Source organism: Cervus canadensis, chromosome 6 (assembly GCF_019320065.1).
Source record: "Cervus canadensis isolate Bull #8, Minnesota chromosome 6, ASM1932006v1, whole genome shotgun sequence".
NCBI lineage: Eukaryota > Metazoa > Chordata > Mammalia > Artiodactyla > Cervidae > Cervus > Cervus canadensis.
In genome coordinates this window covers 94,065,647-94,084,519 of record NC_057391.1, presented here as the reverse complement: position 1 = coordinate 94,084,519, position 18,873 = coordinate 94,065,647, and the positions used below count along the sequence as shown (strand labels likewise).

Here is an 18,873-nt window from a genome sequence, read left to right as displayed (position 1 = left end):
TATTTGTATTAACTTGCTGATTGAAACCATTGTTCCTTACAACCCTACTCAGTACACATACAAAGCTGTTGTAGGTGCGTTCCACTTTAAAAACCCAGTAAAATTGTAAACAAAGCATAAATTAATGAGTTACTAATATTAAAAATGATTCACTGCTCTCTCCTTTCAGTAAGAAATTGTGCAGAAAAGGGTCTTGTAATTATTATTTGGTTGGTTATAAAGGATCTTACTGAAGAATGGAAATGAATTATGTTGTAAGTGATAATGGAAGAGCAATAAGGTAATACTACTTCAATACACTTCAGACAGAACTTTGCAGTTACAGAGCTGTTATAAAAAGTGAAATTCACCTTTCGGCCAGAACTGCCGTCTTCCAGTAATTCGCCAGAATGACCAACACAGAGGGCAAGAGGAGACGCACCTGCTGCATGTTCTCTAGGCTTTTGGAAAACAGGGACCTTTGTTGGTCCTTTGGCCACATCCTTGCAAATCTAGGATAAAGGTGATACTGTCGATATCAAGGGAACAGATACTGTTCAAAATGGAATGCCCCACAAATGACACCACGGCAGAATGGGAGAGGCTGCAGTGTAACCCAGCGTGCTGTTTGACTTCATTGTAAACAAACGGGCAAGATCCTTGCCAGGGACTTAACGTGTGCGCTGAGCATTTAAACTCACTGAGGGCCAGGAAAGCTTCCTGAGATGCCTGAAGGAAAATGGTCAGAAAGAGGAGGAAGCCAGAGAGAAAAGGACCTGGGTGCAGCCGAAGCTCCAGCCGGTCCTCCCAGAGAGGCGCACTTCATGAGAACCAGTGGAGAGGGACCTGAACCGTGGGAGCCCATTCCCTGTGAATTCATCGCCTGATGGGCGTAAAGAAAATAAAGACCTGAACTGTGAAAAAATAAAAAGTGAAATTCATAGAGCTACATGGAAGAAAAAAAAAGATAATGGTTCCTACAGTCTAAAATGCCCCTTAAATTACAATGAAGCTCTCCTTAAATCATACATCACTTGCAAAATGTGTAAAAAGGACGCTGGGCACTGGTAATCGTCTGTTGCGTGATTCCTAGGTAGCAGTGCAAGGGACAGGCCCTGTGCGTGTGTGTGGAGGGGCGGGGGCGGGGGGGCGGCCTGCACCACGGGGCTTGTGGAATCCGCTCCCCCTGAGACTGAACCCCGGCCCTTGGCAGTGAGCGGCCGAGTCCTAACCACTGGAGTGCTCGCGAATTCCCTGCGCTTGCTCTATCAGCATTTGTTTTTTGAACTATATGTTTTCAATAACTGCTCAATCCTATAAAAAAATCAACTTAGTTCTTATACTCACCTAGAAAATTCTGTTGTGTCTTTTTTCTCAGGTGCCAAAATTGCCAGCAGAGCTGGTCACAACCAGCGTATTTTTGTGGCTGAATTCCGACCAGATTCAGACTCCCAGTTTGTCTCTGTGGGAGTGAAGCACGTCAAGTTCTGGACCCTGGCAGGAAGAGCTCTTCTTAGCAAGAAAGGGCTCCTGAGCGCTCTGGAGGACGCCCGGATGCAGACCATGCTTGCTGTCGCGTTTGGTGCAGTATGTCTCTTAAATTGCCTGTGGTTGTGTAGCTGTGAATTCCCCAAACTGGACTGTTTGGAATTTTCTTGCCTTAGATAGATGAGCCACACTGAGCTACAGTGTTGTGTATATGACACTGTAGTCCACTAATTCTAGCCTGTGTCCTGGTCCTGCCTATATTTCATCTTTCCAGTTCTGATACTTTGAGAAGTCAGGGAGTGGGAAAGAAAGTTAATGAGGGAGAAAGGTTACGATGGAGACTTGAGTCCTTGGGCCGTGGCCATTCCCAGAAGCCTTCCCTAACTTTCTGTCACCCTGAGTCTCCGAGGTCCTAATAATTTGCCAGAATAAAAGATAAATTGTGACATATGACTTTCCAGTGTTTAAGAGGGTGCTTGGTGTAGGATTTCCTGTGCTTCCTGTCATCTTAACCCACTGCTTGTCCTGCGGTTGAAAGTGCTCGGGGCCGTGTCTCATCAGGGGAGGAAGGCGAGCATAGCCCTGCCCTGGTTTCCTGGGAAGGGCGCTCCCAAACCGTCTCTTCCCCACCCCCATGCCACTGGGACTTCTGGTTTACACGACACTTCTCTTTCCTTTGAGGGCTTCCCTGGTGGCTCAGAGGGTAAAGCATCTACCTGTGATGAGGGAGACCCAGGTTCGATCCCTGGGTTGGGAAGATGCCCTGGAGAAGGAAATAGCAACCCACTCCAGTATTCTTGCCTAGAGGATCCCATGGACAGAGGAGCCTGGTGGGCTACAGTCCACAGGGTCACAAAGAGTCGGACACGACTGAGCGACTACACTTTCTTTCTTTCTTTCTTTCTCTCTTTTCTTTAATATCTTGTCCTGGCCAGGCTTTTTCAATCCTTTGGTGCATCAAAAACCTAAGTTGTTTTTCTTTAAGTATTTATGTTGGGTGTGTAATACTTGAAGGAAGAGAAGTATAATTCTAGAAACTTAAAACTTACATTTTTGAGGAAAAACACTGAAAATTCTCACTATGCCCTGTCAAACTTCAGCTAAATATCATGTAGTTTCTTAATACAAGACCAGTAATTTCCTTTCCGGATGAAAAATGTAGACACTGAAATGCTTGACATTATTATGCCCATGCACATTAACTTTCTTCACATATAAAATTCCTTATTTAATCAATTGCCCATTCCCAATGGAAAATAAACTTGAAGATAAGCATTTTAGTTCTAATTTACTTTTTTATGTTTGAAGTGACAGTGCAAATCAGTGTGAATGTTTTGTTACATAACAAAATGGGTTAATGTTTATTATATCTACTACTGTGGGCAAGAATCCCTTAGAAGAAATGGAGTAGCCCTCATAGTCAACAAAACAGTCTGAAATGCGGTACTTGGGTGTAGTCTCAAAAATGGCAAAATGATCTCTGTTCTATTCCAAGGCAAACCATTCATTATCACAATAATCCAACTCTATGCCCCAACCACTAGTACCGAACAATCTGAAGTTGAATGGTTCTATGAAGACCCACAAGACCTTCTAGAACTAATGTCCAAAAAAGATGTCCTTTTCATTGTAGGGGACTAGAATGCAGAAGTAGGAAGTCAAGAGATACCTGGAGTAACAGGCAAGTTTGGACTTGGAGTACAAAATGAAGCAGGACAAAGGCTAACAGAATTTTGCCAAGAGAACGCACTGGTCATAGCAAATACCCTCTTCCAGCAACACAAGAGATGACTCTATAATGGACATCATCACATGGTCAATACTGAAATCAGTTTGATTATATCCTTTGCAGCCGAAGATGGAGAAGCTGTATACAGTCAGCCAAAAAAAGACCAGGAGCTGACTGTGGCTCAGATCATGAACTCCTTATTGCCAAATTCAGACTTAAATTGAAGAAAGTAGGGAAAACCACTAGACCATTCAAGTATGACCTAAATCAAATCCCTTATGATTATACAGTGGAAGTGACAAATAGATTCAAGGGATTAGATCTGATAGAGTGCCTGAAGAACTATGGATGGAGGTTCGTGACATTGTACACAAGGTGATGATGAAAACCATCCCCAAGACGAAGAAATGCAAAAAGGCTAAATGGCTATCTGAGGAGGCCTTACAAATAGCTGTGAAAAGAAGAGAAGCTAAAGGAAAAGGAGAAAAGGAAAGATATTCCCATCTGAGTGCAGAGTTTCAAAGAAGAGCAAGGAGAGATAAGAAAGCCTTCCTAAGTGAACAATGCAAAGAAACAGGAAGACCATAGAATGGGAAAGACTAAAGATCTCGTCAAGAAAATTACAGACACCAAGGGAACATGTCATGCAAAGATGGGCTCAATAAAGGACAGAAATGGTATGGACCTAAAAGAAGCAGAAGATATTAAGAAGAGGTGGAAAGAATACAACAGAAGAACTACACAAAAAAGATCTTCATGACCCAGATAATCACGATGATGTGACCACTCACCTAGAGACAGACATCCTGGACTGTGAAGTCAAGTGGGCCTTACGAAGCATCACTATGAACAAAGCTAGTGGAGGTGATGGAATTCCAATTGAGTTATTTCAAATCCTGAAAGATGATGCTGTGAAAGTGCTGCACTCCATATGCCAGCAAATTTGGAAAACTCAGCAGTGGCCACAGGACTGGAAAAGGTCAGTTTTCATTCCAATCCCAAAGAAAGGCAATGCCAAAGAATGTTCAAACTACTGCACAATTGCACTCATCTCACACGCTAGCAAAGTAATGCTCAAAATTCTCCAAGCCAGGCTTCAACAGTATGTGAACCGAGAACTTCCAGATGTTCAAGCTGGATTTAGATCTCAGAGGAACCAGAGATCAAATTGCCAACATCTGTTGGATCAAAGAAAAAGCAAGAGAATTCCAGAAAAACATCTACTTCTGCTTCCTTGACTACACTAAAGCCTTTGTGTGGATCACAGCAAACTGTGAGAAATTCTTAAAGAGATGGGAATATCAGACCACCTGGCCTGCCTCCTGAGAAATCTGTATGCAGGTCAAGAAGCAACAGTTAGAACCGGACATGGAACAATGGACTGGTTCCAAATTGGGATAGGAATATGTCAAGGCTGTATATTGTCACCTTACTTCTCTCACTTATATGCAGAATACACTGTGTGAAGTGCCAGACTGGATGAAGCACAAGCTGAAATCAAGGTTGCTGGAAGAAATATCAATAACCTCAGATATGCAGATGATACCACCCTTAGGGCAGAAAGTGAAGAGGAACTAAAGAGCTTGTTGATGAAAGTGAAAGAGGAGAGTGAAAAGCTGGCTTGAAACTCAACATTCAAAAAACTAAGATCATGGCATGCGGTCCCATCACTTCATGGCACGTAGACGGGGAAACCATGGAAACAGTGACAAACTTTAGTTCCTTGGGCTCCAAAATCACTGCAGATGGTGACTGCAAAGATGCTTGCTCCTTGGAAGAAAAGCTATGACCAAACCTAGATAGCATATTAAAAAGCAGAGACATTACTTTGCCAACAAACGTCCGTCTAGTCAAGGCTGTGGTTTTTCCAGTGGTCATGTATAGATGTGAGAGTTGGACTATAAAGAAAGCTGAGCGCTAAAGAATTGATGCTTTTGAACTGTGGCATTGGAGAAGACTCTTCAGAGTCCCTTGGACTGCTAGGAGATCCAACCAGTCCATCCTAAAGGAAATCAGTCCTGAATATTCATTGGAAGGACTGATGCTGAAGCTGAAGCTCCAGTACTTTGTCCACCTGATGCAAAGAGCTGACTCCTTGGAAAAGACCCTGTTGTTGGGAAAGATTGAACGTGGGAGGAGAAGCGGGTGATGGAGGATGAACTGATTGGATGGCATCACTGGCTTGATGGACATGAGATTGAGCAAGCTGTGGGAGTTGGTGATGGACAGGGAGGCCTGGCGTGCTGCAGTCCATGGGGTCGTAAAAGTCAGACACAACTGAGTGACTGAACTGAACAGAGTCAGTTTAAGCCTTTTTGAATATAATCTCCCCTGGTGGCTCAGTCAGTATAGAATCCGCCTCCAATGCAGGAGACCCAGGTTTTGATCCCTGGGTTGTAAGATCCCCTGGAAAAGGAAATGGCAACCCACTCCGGTACTCTTGCTTGGAAAACCCCATGGACAGAGAAGCCTGGTGGGCTACAGTTAATGGGGTTGCAAGAGTTGGAAACTACCTAACCACTAAACCACTGCCACGCAAGGAGCTGAGAGAAGAGCAGGGGAAGTAAAATGCTAGTTTTTAACATTCCAGTCGCAGATAAGGCATAAATTAAAGATGCTCCTGTATGGCAAGTATCATCACTGTTTTCCAAATGTGAGTTATAGAGATTAAGGATAAACATGAGGAATTTGAAATAATATTAAATTGTTGTAGGGAAATTAAACATACAAACTAGTATTCTCAGAAAGATTAAAGAAAATTTGTTCTTGGTATATATCAAACCTTATTTTCTGATTGGTTCTTTGCATATTGTTTTTGGTGCAGGATCTTATACGAGTTGCTGTTAAAGGGAAGTTAAAATGAGACAAAATAGCACATAATGCCGGATTTGATTTCTCTTGTTTTTGCATAAATGAACTATATCAAGATTGAAATTCTCAAAATCATCTAAAGCATTCTTAAACTTTTGGTATCTTAACAGATTTATCTTATTTTGGATTCATTGCAGAAATGCATTGACTTTTGTATTTTAAGAAATCATGGAGAGGGAGGGGGGAGGGGGGATCGGGATGGGGAATACGTGTAAATCTATTGCTGATTCATGTCAATGTATGACAAAACCCACTGAAAAAATAAATAAATAAATTAAAAAAAAAAAAAAGAATTCCAAAGCAAACCCTAAAAAAAAAAAAAGAAATCATGGGAAATGTTAATTTTCATATACAACTGCAAAACTACTATTTTGCTACAGATAAGTTTCACCTTCCATGACAAAATATTTTATCAAACCTGTCAAAACTATTAGGAAAGTTATTTTCACTTCCTGTTCTTTTCTTCACTCTCGGTTACTAGTGACTTTGAAGTTACTCCTTGGGGAACTAGAGGGAAGCGAGTCAAAGGCGTGAAATAAACCAGGATCACAGCTTTGTTAATTCACAGGGAACTCAGAGAGCGTGAATGCTCTCAGTTTACACATGAAAAAGCTGATATTGGCAGGGGTTAGAAGTCTTGACCAAGGTTATTCCAGCTAATAGGCAACAGAAGTAGAAAAGGAAGTGGCCCTAACCGAGCGAAACCTTGAGTTCAGGCTCTCTGACGCTTGACCCCACTGTTTCTCCCGCCATCCGCGCTTCTTGTGTGAAAAGGGCGAGAACCGCTCACTCTGACGTAGAGAATTGCTGTCTGACTCTGCCTGAACCTTTGATGAGTTTATCTCCCCTTCCCCACTCCTTTTCAGAATAACTTGACGTTTACAGGTACCGTCAGTGGAGATGTCTGTGTGTGGAAAGACCACGTATTGTGTAGAATCGTGGCCAGAGCTCACAACGGGCCCGTGTTTGCCATGTACACCACCCTTCGAGACGGGCTGATCGTCACTGGTGGCAAGGAGAGACCGTGAGTCCCCTTTCTTCTCGCAGCCTCACTGAAAACCCCTGCGTCGTGATGCCTGTGGTTCGTGGTTACGTCAAGGTCATGGGGATTAGCCTCTCTGACCTTCTTCCTCAAGTGCTTCTCCTTTATTGCCTTTTATAAAAGTGCCTTCTTGATGATTCTTATTTCTGGCCTTAAATCGCTCTCAGTTTTTTTGACACTAGGTAAATCTAAGCTCCAGCAACTGGGGTGATCATTTTTCGGAAATATTCATGGGTAGCTATCCTGTAGGTTAAGAATTGATTTTCTTCATGTCTCTCTGCCTGTGTAAATATTTGCTGAGTAGAATTCTGCTGGTGACCTTTGGGGGATCCTTGCTGTGGGATTTGGGATGCATCTTGACCGTCTGCTTTCTGTTTTGTTCAGACTGTACACTAAGGGATAAGATGCTCACTGCTGGACTAGAAAGGGTGAGGGATTGCCAGAAATAGACTTTGCCTTGTTTGCTGGTGCTGGAGGCAAACTTGTTAGATAAAGTTAAGACAGGACCTCAAAATGTAAGTCTGAAGAGAGGCCTTTTTCTGAGTGACTTTTAAACCTCCCAGTGGAAACCAGATACTTACCATTGATTTTCTGCTAACACATTCATATCCTTGTTAAAATGGAATGTATGTGTGAGCAGGAAGTAAGTGCATTCCTATACAGCATTGAAAGAACCCACAGACACGCAGCCGCGTCTGCCTGTCACATAAAGGAAGACTGTGTAACAGTGCTACAGGAACATGGCTTTGTCCTAAGACAGTTCGTCTAGCAGAAAATAAAGGAATATATTTTCCACCTCTTCCAAAAGAAAAACCGTAAATAGGCTATATTTTATCTTTTGCACATATTACTGTGACACTTCTGTTTCCACACCTTAACTAATCTTGCACATTCCTACTCACTAGTAACCTATTAAACTGTAGTATGTTTAATAATAATAGTTGGAAAGAAATGTGCCCTTTTGGCCCTGAAAATATATTCTGTAGCATAGCATTGCTAATCCTGTTATCTAGCCTTACATTTCCATTTTCCTCTTACCATTGAGTCATTTTGGGGACTTCCCTGGAGATCCAGTGGTTAGGACTTGATGCTTCCACTTCCGTGGCCTGGGTTCAATCCCTAGTGGGGGAACTAAGATCCCGCAAGCCACGTGGCATGGCCAGAAAAAAGAAAATCATTTCACACGTTTCCTCGGTAAAAAGTACTATGAGAGTAAAAGGTATATATGGTGAGGACAGCCTAAGTAAACTTATGGTTACATCAGAAAAATTAATTTCCATAAAATTTGCTTGAACTGAATGCTTGAGACCCAGTGTGTTTTAAAATTGGCGTAGAAAGTTTAGAGCAGTGTGAAGACTGGAGCGTCCTTAAGTGCTCTGCTTGTAGCTGAGTCTTTGTTTATGATAAAGAGCACCTGTAAGGCCAACAGTAAGTGCGGCTTCCGGTCTGGGCGGCTCTTTTCTCAGGTCAAAGGAGGGAGGCGCCGTCAAGCTGTGGGACCAGGAGCTGAGGCGCTGCCGCGCCTTCCGGCTGGAGACGGGCCAGGCCAGCGACTGTGTGCGCTCCGTGTGCCGAGGCAAGGTGCGCGGCGGGGTGGGCGGCGCTGAGAGGGGGCCCCTCCCCGCCCCTGCCTCTTCTCTGCTCCCTGCGGAAAGACAAGAAGCCAGTCCCCCAAGCTCTGTATCTGTATGGCTCCTCGTTTTCCTGAATCCACTCCGGGAGACAGTTGGGTTTCTTTGCCAGTTGACTTGTGTTCATTAAGGCAGCTGTCTCCATTTGATGAAAAAACACACATTGCTCTAAAAAACTTTGACCACGCATGCACTCACAATAAGTGTATTTATGAAATGCATACATGTATTATCCTTAATCTGTCTATTAAATATTAGGTATGCTTACTTTTATTTATAGTTACTTTTAACTAAAATTCAATACTTTCTTCCCATATCCCAATGCACTTACTCCTCTTTGGAGATCTTCAGACTAAGATATCACAGTCAGCGTCAAAACTTGGACAACTAGAGAAGCGAGGCATGTGGTGGTCAGCATGGCCAAGTGCCCGGCCGAGTGCTCCTGGGGTGCGCCTCTGGCCATAGAAAGCTTTGCATGAGCTAATACCTGGCTTCCTACTAGATTAGTCCAGGCAGAAAGTTCTCTGAGAGTAGGTTGTTTTGGTTTTGGACTCAGATCCAGTGTGTGGATGCTGAGTTCAGGACTGCTTCCCACACAGCACCAAGGAATTCTCCAGCGTGTCCATAAATTCAACTATATCCTGAAAGTATCTACCAGAGAAAGTGTCAGGTTCCACGGGAGGATGGAGGCTCAGTCCTGCCAGACTGGCCCACCCCACACCCCTTTAGATGCCAGGTTGTTATTGCCTGTACCTCTGGTCAGCCGTCATTTGGAGGCTCCCACAGCTCTTCTTGGACTTGAGACACCAGTCGGTCACCTGTGCCCTGACCCAGGGGCTCTAAATGAGAGAGGGTTGTTCAGCCCCTCCTCGGGTTCAGTTAAGTTGCTCGAGCGGCTCCCTGAACTCAGAGAGACGTGTTCCTTACTGGATCACCATTTACTGGGAAGGGTGTGGCTCAGGCACGGCAGACGTAGAGCTGCTCGGGCCGAGGTACGTGGAGCGGTGTGGGGCCTCAGACCACTCAGCCTGCATCTCCCCTTGTTCACCTGCCCGAAAGCTCTCCAAACCCTGGCCTCTGTCGAGGCTTCTTATGCAGTCTTGAATGATTAACTCTTTTGCTATTGGTCAACGTCTAGCCCCTCTCCCATCCCCTAGGTGCAGGAAAGAGAGTGAAACTGCCAGGCTACCTCCTAACCACATGGTTGGGTCTGCTGGCAACCACCCCCCTTACGTGAGGTCCAGATGTTGCCTCATTAACACAAAAGATACCCATCTTGTTCATCACCCAGGGAATCCAAGGGTTTTAGAAGCCTCCCCAGTGGCTCAGCTGATAAAGAATCCACCTGCAGTGCAGGAGACCTGGGTTCAATCCCTGGGTCAGGAAGATCCCCTGGAGGCGGGCATGGCAACCTCCTCCAGTCTTCTGGCCTGGAGAATCCCACGGACAGAGGAGCTGGCTGGGCTACAGTCCATGGGGTCACAGAATCAGACGTGACTGAACGACTTTCACTTTTAGGAGGTTTATGCCAGTAACTGGGAACAAGGCCAGACATGCCGAGTGTCTGCACGTTAAGGTTTTTCGATTTTAAGATAGTGCAAAAGTGATACACATTCAGTGGGAAGCGCACTTCGAATGTTTAACTTTGCTCTTCCCCAGCCAGCAGTCTCTGGTCCAGCCCTGTTGTGATGCAGGGCGGCACAGCCCGCCACAGCTCCCAGTCAGCCACGCAGCCACGGGCCTTAAGTCAGGTCACCTGCAGCCACTGTCTGTACCGAGACAGTCACGCCGTCCTTCGCTTCAGGACAGAACTCCGTGAACGACCGAGGCGTCCAGCATGTGGCACAGAACAGGCTTAGCTGAGTGTGTCGCGCGTGTGAGGTGGGCCGGGCTCTCGCGTCTGGTAGGTCAGGTGTGTTGAGTGCACTTCTGACACTTTCACGTCGTGATGGGCTTATCAGAGGCAGCCCCGCTGCAGGTCGAGGAAGGTGTGCATATCTCCACTGCAAGTTGCAGCGTCACATAGTCACTGGGTCATTCTTAGGTCACTGAGAGGAGCAGCTGTGTTGGTCCAGTAACTGTTTTGGCCCCACTTGTGTTTCAGGGCAAGATACTGGTAGGGACAAGGAACGCTGAGATCATTGAAGTCGGAGAGAAGAACGCAGCGTGCAATGTCCTGGTGAACGGCCACGTGGACGGCCCCGTGTGGGGACTCGCGACCCACCCGTCCAGGGACTTCTTCCTGTCTGCTGCGGAGGACGGGACAGTGAGGCTCTGGGACATTGCTGACAGAGTGCGTGCAGCTTTTACAAGATGTTACGGTTCCTAAGACGCAGGGCCCTAAATTGCACTTAACATCTCAGAACTGTGTGGAGGATCTGGGGGAGACTGTTTATACTTTGTAAGCTCTCTGCTTAATGTCCTTCTCTCTGACCCCCCTGGTTCTGATGCAGAAGATGCTGAACAAAGTGAACCTGGGCCACGCCGCTCGCACTGTATGCTACAGCCCGGAAGGGGACATGGTGGCCATTGGGATGAAAAACGGAGAATTTATCATTTTACTCGTGAGCTCCCTGAAGATATGGGGAAAGAAGAGAGACAGGCGGTGTGCGATCCACGACATCAGGTCAGTCGGCCAGCGGGACGGGGCACCTGGGGTGTTCTCTGAGTGACCCAGCTTGCATTTGGAGAAAGTCCCTAGTGCCTGCAGCATCTCACCCCACTGTAAACTGCGCTGAGACATGGCCGCTCGAGCGCGCACGGACTCCTCACTGATGATGAGTCTGCTGGGCACTGACCACAGCGCCTGCGACAGCAAGTCCTCGGGGATGCCTGATGGACGTGTGCAGCAAGCGTGTCTGGCCAAGAGTTCTCTCTCACCTGCCCTTCGACAGCCGGGAGAGTTAGGGGATTCCCTGGCGGCCCAGTGGTCAAGACGGGGGACGTTCACTGCCACGGCCTGGGTTCAGTCCCTGGTCAGGGAACTAAGGTGCCACAAGCAGCACGGCACAGGAAAAAACCGGGAAAATTAAAATTATAACCCGACATGTCTTACAAAGCCTAGAAAATTAAAACTTTCAACCCCAAACACCTTTTATTTCTCTTAATCTCTACTGAATATATAGTTCGTTCCTTTAATCCATTGTCACTGAACATCTGTGCTCCAGAATCTGAGTTAAACTTTTTCTGGAGCCTTTTTCAGTGCTTAAGCTTATGCTAACAGCGGTACCATTGACTGAACCCGGGACTTCCCAGGTGGCGGCTAGCGGCAAGGACCCTGCCTGCCAGTGCCGGAAACGTAGGAGACTGGGCTGGATGCCTGGGTCGGGAAGACCCCCTGGAGGAGGGCACAGCCACCCACTCGTGTTCCTGGTGGAGAACCCCGTGGACAGAGCGGCCTGGCGGGCTGCAGTCCATGGGGTCGCAGTCGGTCACGACTGAAGTGACTTAGCACACGTGCACACACTGCTTACTGAGCACTTGTGTGATCAGCGTGGATTCCTGAATCCAGCTCTGTCAAAACTTGCTCTCTTTACCAGTAAGACCGTGTTTACATTTGATAACCTTTCTCAGGATGTCAGTGTATAAAACAGTAATTATGGCTTCCCTAAACCCTCTGGTGTCCCGAAGGTATGTCAGCAAGACCATGGGGCATTTTCAAAACACTCAACTATACGGCTTCACATGATCACTAGGCAAATGGTACTTTGTGTATTTATGTGACAGATAGTATTTTATTTAAAAATAACTTCTTCCAAGCTCCAGGTCTTATCCCTTCATCTAATAGCCTGACATGACTTAAGCTGGTCTGTGTCCCTTGCTGTCGAGATACTATCTTTGCAGATCCTATCTTACTGAATTGTTACCTAGTAATACATGTAAACTGTTAGTGGCTTTTTAAAAGCTGAGATATTTTTTAAGAAATCAGATGAAAATTCAGGAACCACTTAACACTGACATAAAATATAAACCTGTTTCATGTAAAACAAACATGGTTATCAGTTTACAGAATCTGTTTTGCCTAGCAGCTAAATCTGTTTGAGGCCAGATCACACACTCATCTCGAATACTCACTAAGGACTAAAAAGGGAGAGTCACTGGTCTAAGGGTTTTGGTTTTAGTTGATGTGGCCGCGAGGGGCCTTAGTTGGTGCACCCGGGCTGAGCTGCCCCGAGGCACGTGGGATTCCAGCTCCCAGACCAGGGATCGGAGCTGAGTCCCCTGCACCGGGAGGCAGATTCTCAGCCCCAGGCTACCAGGGAGGTCCCGTAAGTGTTTACACGGCTGTATTCCATGTGGTCTAATGCATCTTTGCATGTGATCTCTTGTTGTGTGTTCAGATTTAGTCCAGATTCCCGGTTTCTGGCAGTGGGTTCCAGTGAGAATTCAGTGGACTTTTATGACCTAACACTGGGCCCCACCCTTAACAGAATCAGCTACTGCAAAGACATTCCAAGCTTCGTCATTCAGATGGACTTCTCTGCAGACGGCAGGCATCTCCAGGTACAGCACCCGCACTGTACTCTGCACAGCTGTGCTTTGAAACTCCTGTTCCCAGCTCAACTCTTGCCTTTCATTCACTACCACTGTTCACCGTTTCTGCATAATTCCTTACTAATCTGTTCTTGTGAGTCCTTTTTTTTGATCACCGATTTTTATAGTCATCTTTTAGTCTTAATAATTTTAGAAGTGTAAATCAAGTAGCATTTTGCCAGTATACTATAAACTATTTCTGGATTTTTACTTCTCACATGATGGGATTCTTGTTCCATTTTAATATTATGAAAGGTCTCCACTGGTTGCTATAAACGGCATGTCTATGAAGTGCCTTCAGGAAAACATCTTATGGATCAGGCTGCCATTGACAGAATTACTTGGGCTACATGGACTAGGTAAATATTTCGTGTATTCAGAAGGGAAGAACTACCTAACTGAAAGTCAGGAAAACTAGAAAATCCTATTTCTGAACAGCTAGAGCCATTCCCCTAGGGAAAGTAATCGAGTTTTAAGGTTTTGTTACCATCTTGAATTCTTCCTGAGAAAATGATATACTCAGGGTGGGAACCCCTCTTGATCAAATATATTTCTATATCAATTATTTTAATTAAAGGAAATCAAAGTTGTGACTTTAAAGAAACCATATTTCCTTAAGTAGGTTTAATAACAAACAAAAACATGCATTGAGTACTGTTAGGCAATAGTATCATTTCTCTTTCTATAGGAATGTTATTGATAGCAGCTGTTAGAAACGAAACCTTATGAATGCGTTCCCAGTTGCTGGCTGTGGAATAGTTAACCATGAGTAATCATCAATGAAAATGAAAGATGCCATCAAATTCCTATAGCATAAACACTTAATTTTTAAAATAGTTCTGTCGGCTATTGTAAAGTATTAATTGAATTTTTGAAAGATTGTTTAGACTATAAACCCTTAAAATTGTAAAATTTCAATAAGAAAAGGTGTATGTGCAGGGGTTCACATCCCAGGAGAAATTCAGGTTTCCAGGTAACACGTTATCATAATTTATTCTTATGTCTAAATAACTTAATTAGGTATAGAGATTAATTACCATGAAACTTTTTCAGTATGTAAACCCGTGTTTGCTATGGTGGGTTTTTTTATTCCTTCTCTGTAGTATTCTCGGAGATGAAGTTATGGGAATCTGGTCCAGACACGCTGAGAAAGCAGATGTCAACTGTGCCTGTGTCTCTCATTCAGGAATCAGCCTGGTAACGGGAGATGACTTTGGCATGGTTAAGTTATTTGACTTCCCATGTCCTGAAAAATTTGTAAGTTTATCTTGGGTTTAGTATTTTACGTAACTTTACCCCCAATTTACTTTTAATCATTATTAGTACATTTTCCCACATAATATGTGCTAAAATGTAATCTCATGATTTGAAAATACTTTGAAATTTGTGATTCTAAACTTTCTTCCAAACTTCCTAAATCCATTACTCTGAAATAAAAGCAGTTAGATGATCCCCCCTTGCCCTCAAAAGTCATGCCATCGTCTCAAACTGTCCTAACAAAGCTGCACTCAGCCTTTTACCAGACCTTTAATTCATCTGTTAACAAACTGCAAATGCTTTTCAACGCAGACCCATCACTCTGAAAAAGCATTTAATCAATAGCTGTGGTCCAAACTGCTTCCTCTCTCCACAGTCTTTGTGATGGAGATAGTGGTTCCTGATAGAAACCTTTGACTTCTGTGTTCATCACACATGCTGAGCCTTGTTCTTTGTTTTTTAGGCAAAACACAAAAGGTTCTTGGGTCATTCACCCCACGTGACAAATATTCGCTTTACCAGCGGCGACCGACATGTGATCAGTGCTGGCGGTGATGACTGCAGGTCGGTGCCTTTCTCAGCCCAGGATATGCCAGCGTGCTCGTTAGGATTTAGCCACTTCTTCTGACAGGTTCATTGTGGGACGCAGCTAGTCGACGTCATCATAACGTAGCAAAACCAGATGGCTCCTTGGAGTTGTATACCGTGTACACAGAGAATAAAAGGACTTAAAAGGGAAAATTTTTATACATATATGTATGATTTGAAAGCTTAATTGAAAAACAAACTATTCTGAGAATTTAGAAATATCGTGAACTCACTGCTGTTTTCTGATTGCAGTTTATTTGTCTGGAAATGTGTACATATGCCTCACTGAAAGATACGGATGCTGAGAAGACTCTGTAAATTAACAGCCTTGAGAAAAGCAGGACTCCACAAGCAGAAAAAAGAATCAGAACCAAGCCCTGCATGGTCAAGTGGTGCTAACTTAAGATTGAAACAGGGATAAATGCCCAAACTTGTCAAAATGAAGATTGATCGGTTCAAAATATTTGTAACATGCACTAGGTAACTGTCCATAATCCACCCACTGCCAGGTAATCCCATGTCAAGAAAGGATTAAATGAACTGATGGTGACAGCTAGCCCCCATTCTGGAGAGTGTGCAGATCTGGCAGACCTGCTGGGGAGGTTTGGGAGACAGAGCTCCTCAAAAAAGTGAACCAAAACCTCAAACACCCAACTTGGATAATTTTCATCCTCTTTTTTAGCAAAACTTTTTCTTTTTTGAATTTTTATTTTCAAGATTAAACTGTTCAGTATTTTATCCTTGTGTTTACATAAGGAAATATACCATCACCCTAAAGGATCACAGTTTTTAAAAGGCAGACATTATTTTCCCTAAGAAAACACACAGGAGGTCTACTGGAGAATATAATGCTTCCTAAGCATTAATAAAGTCCTGCTTATAAAGCACATTTTCCTCCTAAAAGTTTTAAATTCAAGAACAAATCCAAAGTCAGTAGTAATGATCACTGCATTTTCACTTCTGAGCTGTCCCTCATGTTCAGAATTCATCTCTGTAACTGAAACAGTAAAACATGATTATAGCCTCATTAATGGAAAAGTATGATAAACAATCATTTCCAGTGATGTACAGTTTAAGGTTTTAGACAGTAGTGCTATTTAACTGGGAGAGAATGTTGAGTATTCAAAGATGCAGTCTAATAGAAACATTTAACATGTAAACTAAAGCATTGAATTCATATTTACAAAGTTACACAATTTAGTAACTCTTGAAATAAAATTTTTATAGCCTTTTTTTCTATGGAAAAATTTGTTTAATGTATGCTACCCTATAGGCTGACTTCCATAAGGAATGAATATCGGTCCACTTATAAAACTTGTCGCTAACAATTCTTTCTTGGTGGACTGGGGCTGAACTCTTAGATCTTTACTCCTGTTCACTTTAAATGCTGCCAAAGATCAGTACTTGCCATTCAGGAACTTCCTATTTAGCTTATCTGTAGTTTCCTGAAGACTGGAAATTACGCAGACTGCTACTTAAAAATATATTTTTCTAAGTATGAAGAAGTTTAAGATGCTGTATTGGTCCTATGAATTTTTATTTTCATGTGTTAATTATCTTTGTAGTGTAATAGAGCCTTTCAGGTTTCTGGTCATCTGTTTTCTATGTGCAACACCCTGTTAATATTAAAACCAGAAAAGGCCGAGTTACATCATGGAAGCCCAACCAGTGACTGAACCTGGTCGGCTTTAGAGCTCTGAACAGCTGCGTCTGAAGGACTGACTGGGGTGTTCGTTTAAGAAGCGTGAAACATTATCATTTTCTTGTCAATGGATTCTCCTAAATTAAGCCCAATTTGATGAAACACTAATATTTAAAGCTTCTATTCATGTATACTATAAAGGAGCAGTCAATAAGTTAAAGCTAAAAATTCCCCTGAACCACACTCCCCCTCTCTCTATTTGAGGCAGTTGCAGCTTCAAATTTTCCTTGAGTCAAGTTTACCTGCTTTTGGCTAAAGAGAAATTCCAGTTCCATTACAGTGTGGGTAGAAACTCTTCGGCCGTAATCAGGAAACCACGTAGGGTGAACCTGCTCCCCCGCGGTCAGCCTGCGGCGGCCTTAATCCCCGCCATCCGTGTCCCAGCGTGGTCGCCCCACAACCGCCGCCCTTGCACCAGCCACTGACTGAGGCAAGGGGAACAGCCGTGGCGGGCCTGCTTTTTAACCTAGAGGGTTGTCTCCATGTGCAGTGCCTGACTGAGCCCCCAGTCTGTACCTGCGCCCCCGGGCACCGCTGGCCTCCGCGCTGTGCAGACCAGGCCCAGACCCCCTGGCACCCAGCGCCACTCACAGCCACCTCTGTTCCCTTCCTTTTCTGTGAACTTCTTTGATGGTGGCTCATTTTGGACCAAGTTATAGTGAACCTTTGCCTGCCCATAAACCATAGCAAATGAAAGATGAAACTCTTAATGCGTCTCCAGGCTGTGTCTATTAAATAGAAAAAAATCTGATTTCAGCATATTATTTCCTCATAAAATGGTAGAACTAAATCACTTGAGCCCTTGTTTCCCACTTTTTACAGTGAAATTATGAGAATACAAATATACTCCATTTATGAGCATTGATGCTAAAAGTCTGTTTAAAATTTCTGTAAGTACAATTTAAAACAAATTTCTTCTGCAGAAATAAAGCATCTCAAGTCAACACTCGAGTGAACAAGTACCTTAGATTCAGTGGAGTATAACTTTTTAGAATGGCGTGGAACTGCCATTTCCGCGGGCTGACTACACGATGGCGTTATGTGTGCCCTTGTGTACACTGTCTTGCTTGTTCTAATGTTTCAGTCTTATAAGCACAGCAAAGTGCAACTTAAAGGATGGTTTAATAACTGGTTAATTCTTTCATTTTCCAACAGCAAAGAGATGGCCACAAGGCTGCAGGTTTTGGCATCTGAAACATGGACTTTTACACACATGTAGTTTTATTATCCCTTCAATATATGACTAATACGCATGTCAAACAACTTTTTTTTATATAGAGTTTAATTTGGTCCTTAGACTATTTTGATCTTTACTATCCTTTTTGCATTAACTCTTTTTTTCTAACCAACTTTTAGCTTTACTTTTTAAAAAACTACACTGTCTTTAAAAATCAGTGATCTGTTATTTAATTCTAAAGCATTTGACACTTCTTGCCTTAACAATTTTAAAACCACACACACAAAACTCTGTATTTTCATTCAGTATCCCAAAAGTTTAGTCCTATTTTGCAGTTTACCCATCTGATCTCTGTAATTATATATCTGTCATTTAAAATATACTATTTAAATCTAATTTTTACATTTAAAAAATTATCTTCAGTAATATTTTCTGTGGAGTTATTTCTGAGAATGTTATTTTTCAGAATGTGAGAATATGTATGTATAGCTATAATCTTGTGGGTTTAAAGTTTGTTCTGATACCTTATGTATATACTTGTAAAAAATTTTTGTATAATTTTGTGATAATGTAGATCCCTAAAATACTTATTTAAAAGGTATACGTTAACAGTAAATGAAAGCATTTTAAGGAACTGTTGCCTTTGCCATTCCAACTCTGTTCACCCTACACACCCCACCTCACTCATCCTTTCTCAGAAAGCAAGGGAGCAGATATTTGGGAACCATTTACCAAAGCAGTGCTCAACTCAAAAAGCGTTTATAGTCATGCTTTTCAGACTAAATTCACTTTAAAGAGTAGGACTGAGTAACTGTTTTATGCCACCTCAGCACTTTGGGCTACTCCTGTTTTCAGGGGAGTCGAAAAGTGAAAGCA

General features: G+C 43.3%; 1 protein-coding gene across 7 annotated transcripts in view; it reads left to right on the top strand.

The window, feature by feature from the left end:
• Positions 1-18,357, top strand: part of EML5 (EMAP like 5) — a 151,456-nt gene extending 133,099 nt beyond the window's left edge. For 4 of the 7 annotated variants that reach the window (XM_043472724.1, XM_043472723.1, XM_043472722.1 and 1 more), the window contains 10 exons: positions 1,358-1,566; positions 6,934-7,091; positions 8,576-8,690; positions 10,845-11,033; positions 11,194-11,366; positions 13,081-13,243; positions 13,529-13,632; positions 14,377-14,530; positions 14,994-15,094; positions 15,371-18,357. In XM_043472724.1, the coding sequence (XP_043328659.1) occupies positions 1,358-1,566; positions 6,934-7,091; positions 8,576-8,690; positions 10,845-11,033; positions 11,194-11,366; positions 13,081-13,243; positions 13,529-13,632; positions 14,377-14,530; positions 14,994-15,094; positions 15,371-15,407 (1,403 nt within the window). In that variant the 3' untranslated portion in view covers positions 15,408-18,357. Of the gene's footprint in view, positions 1-1,357; positions 1,567-6,933; positions 7,092-8,575; positions 8,691-10,844; positions 11,034-11,193; positions 11,367-13,080; positions 13,244-13,528; positions 13,633-14,376; positions 14,531-14,993; positions 15,095-15,370 lie in introns of those variants that run through there. The other 3 variants (XM_043472721.1, XM_043472725.1, XM_043472726.1) reach the window with 3 other exon arrangements.
• The last annotated feature ends 516 nt before the right edge of the window (positions 18,358-18,873 follow it).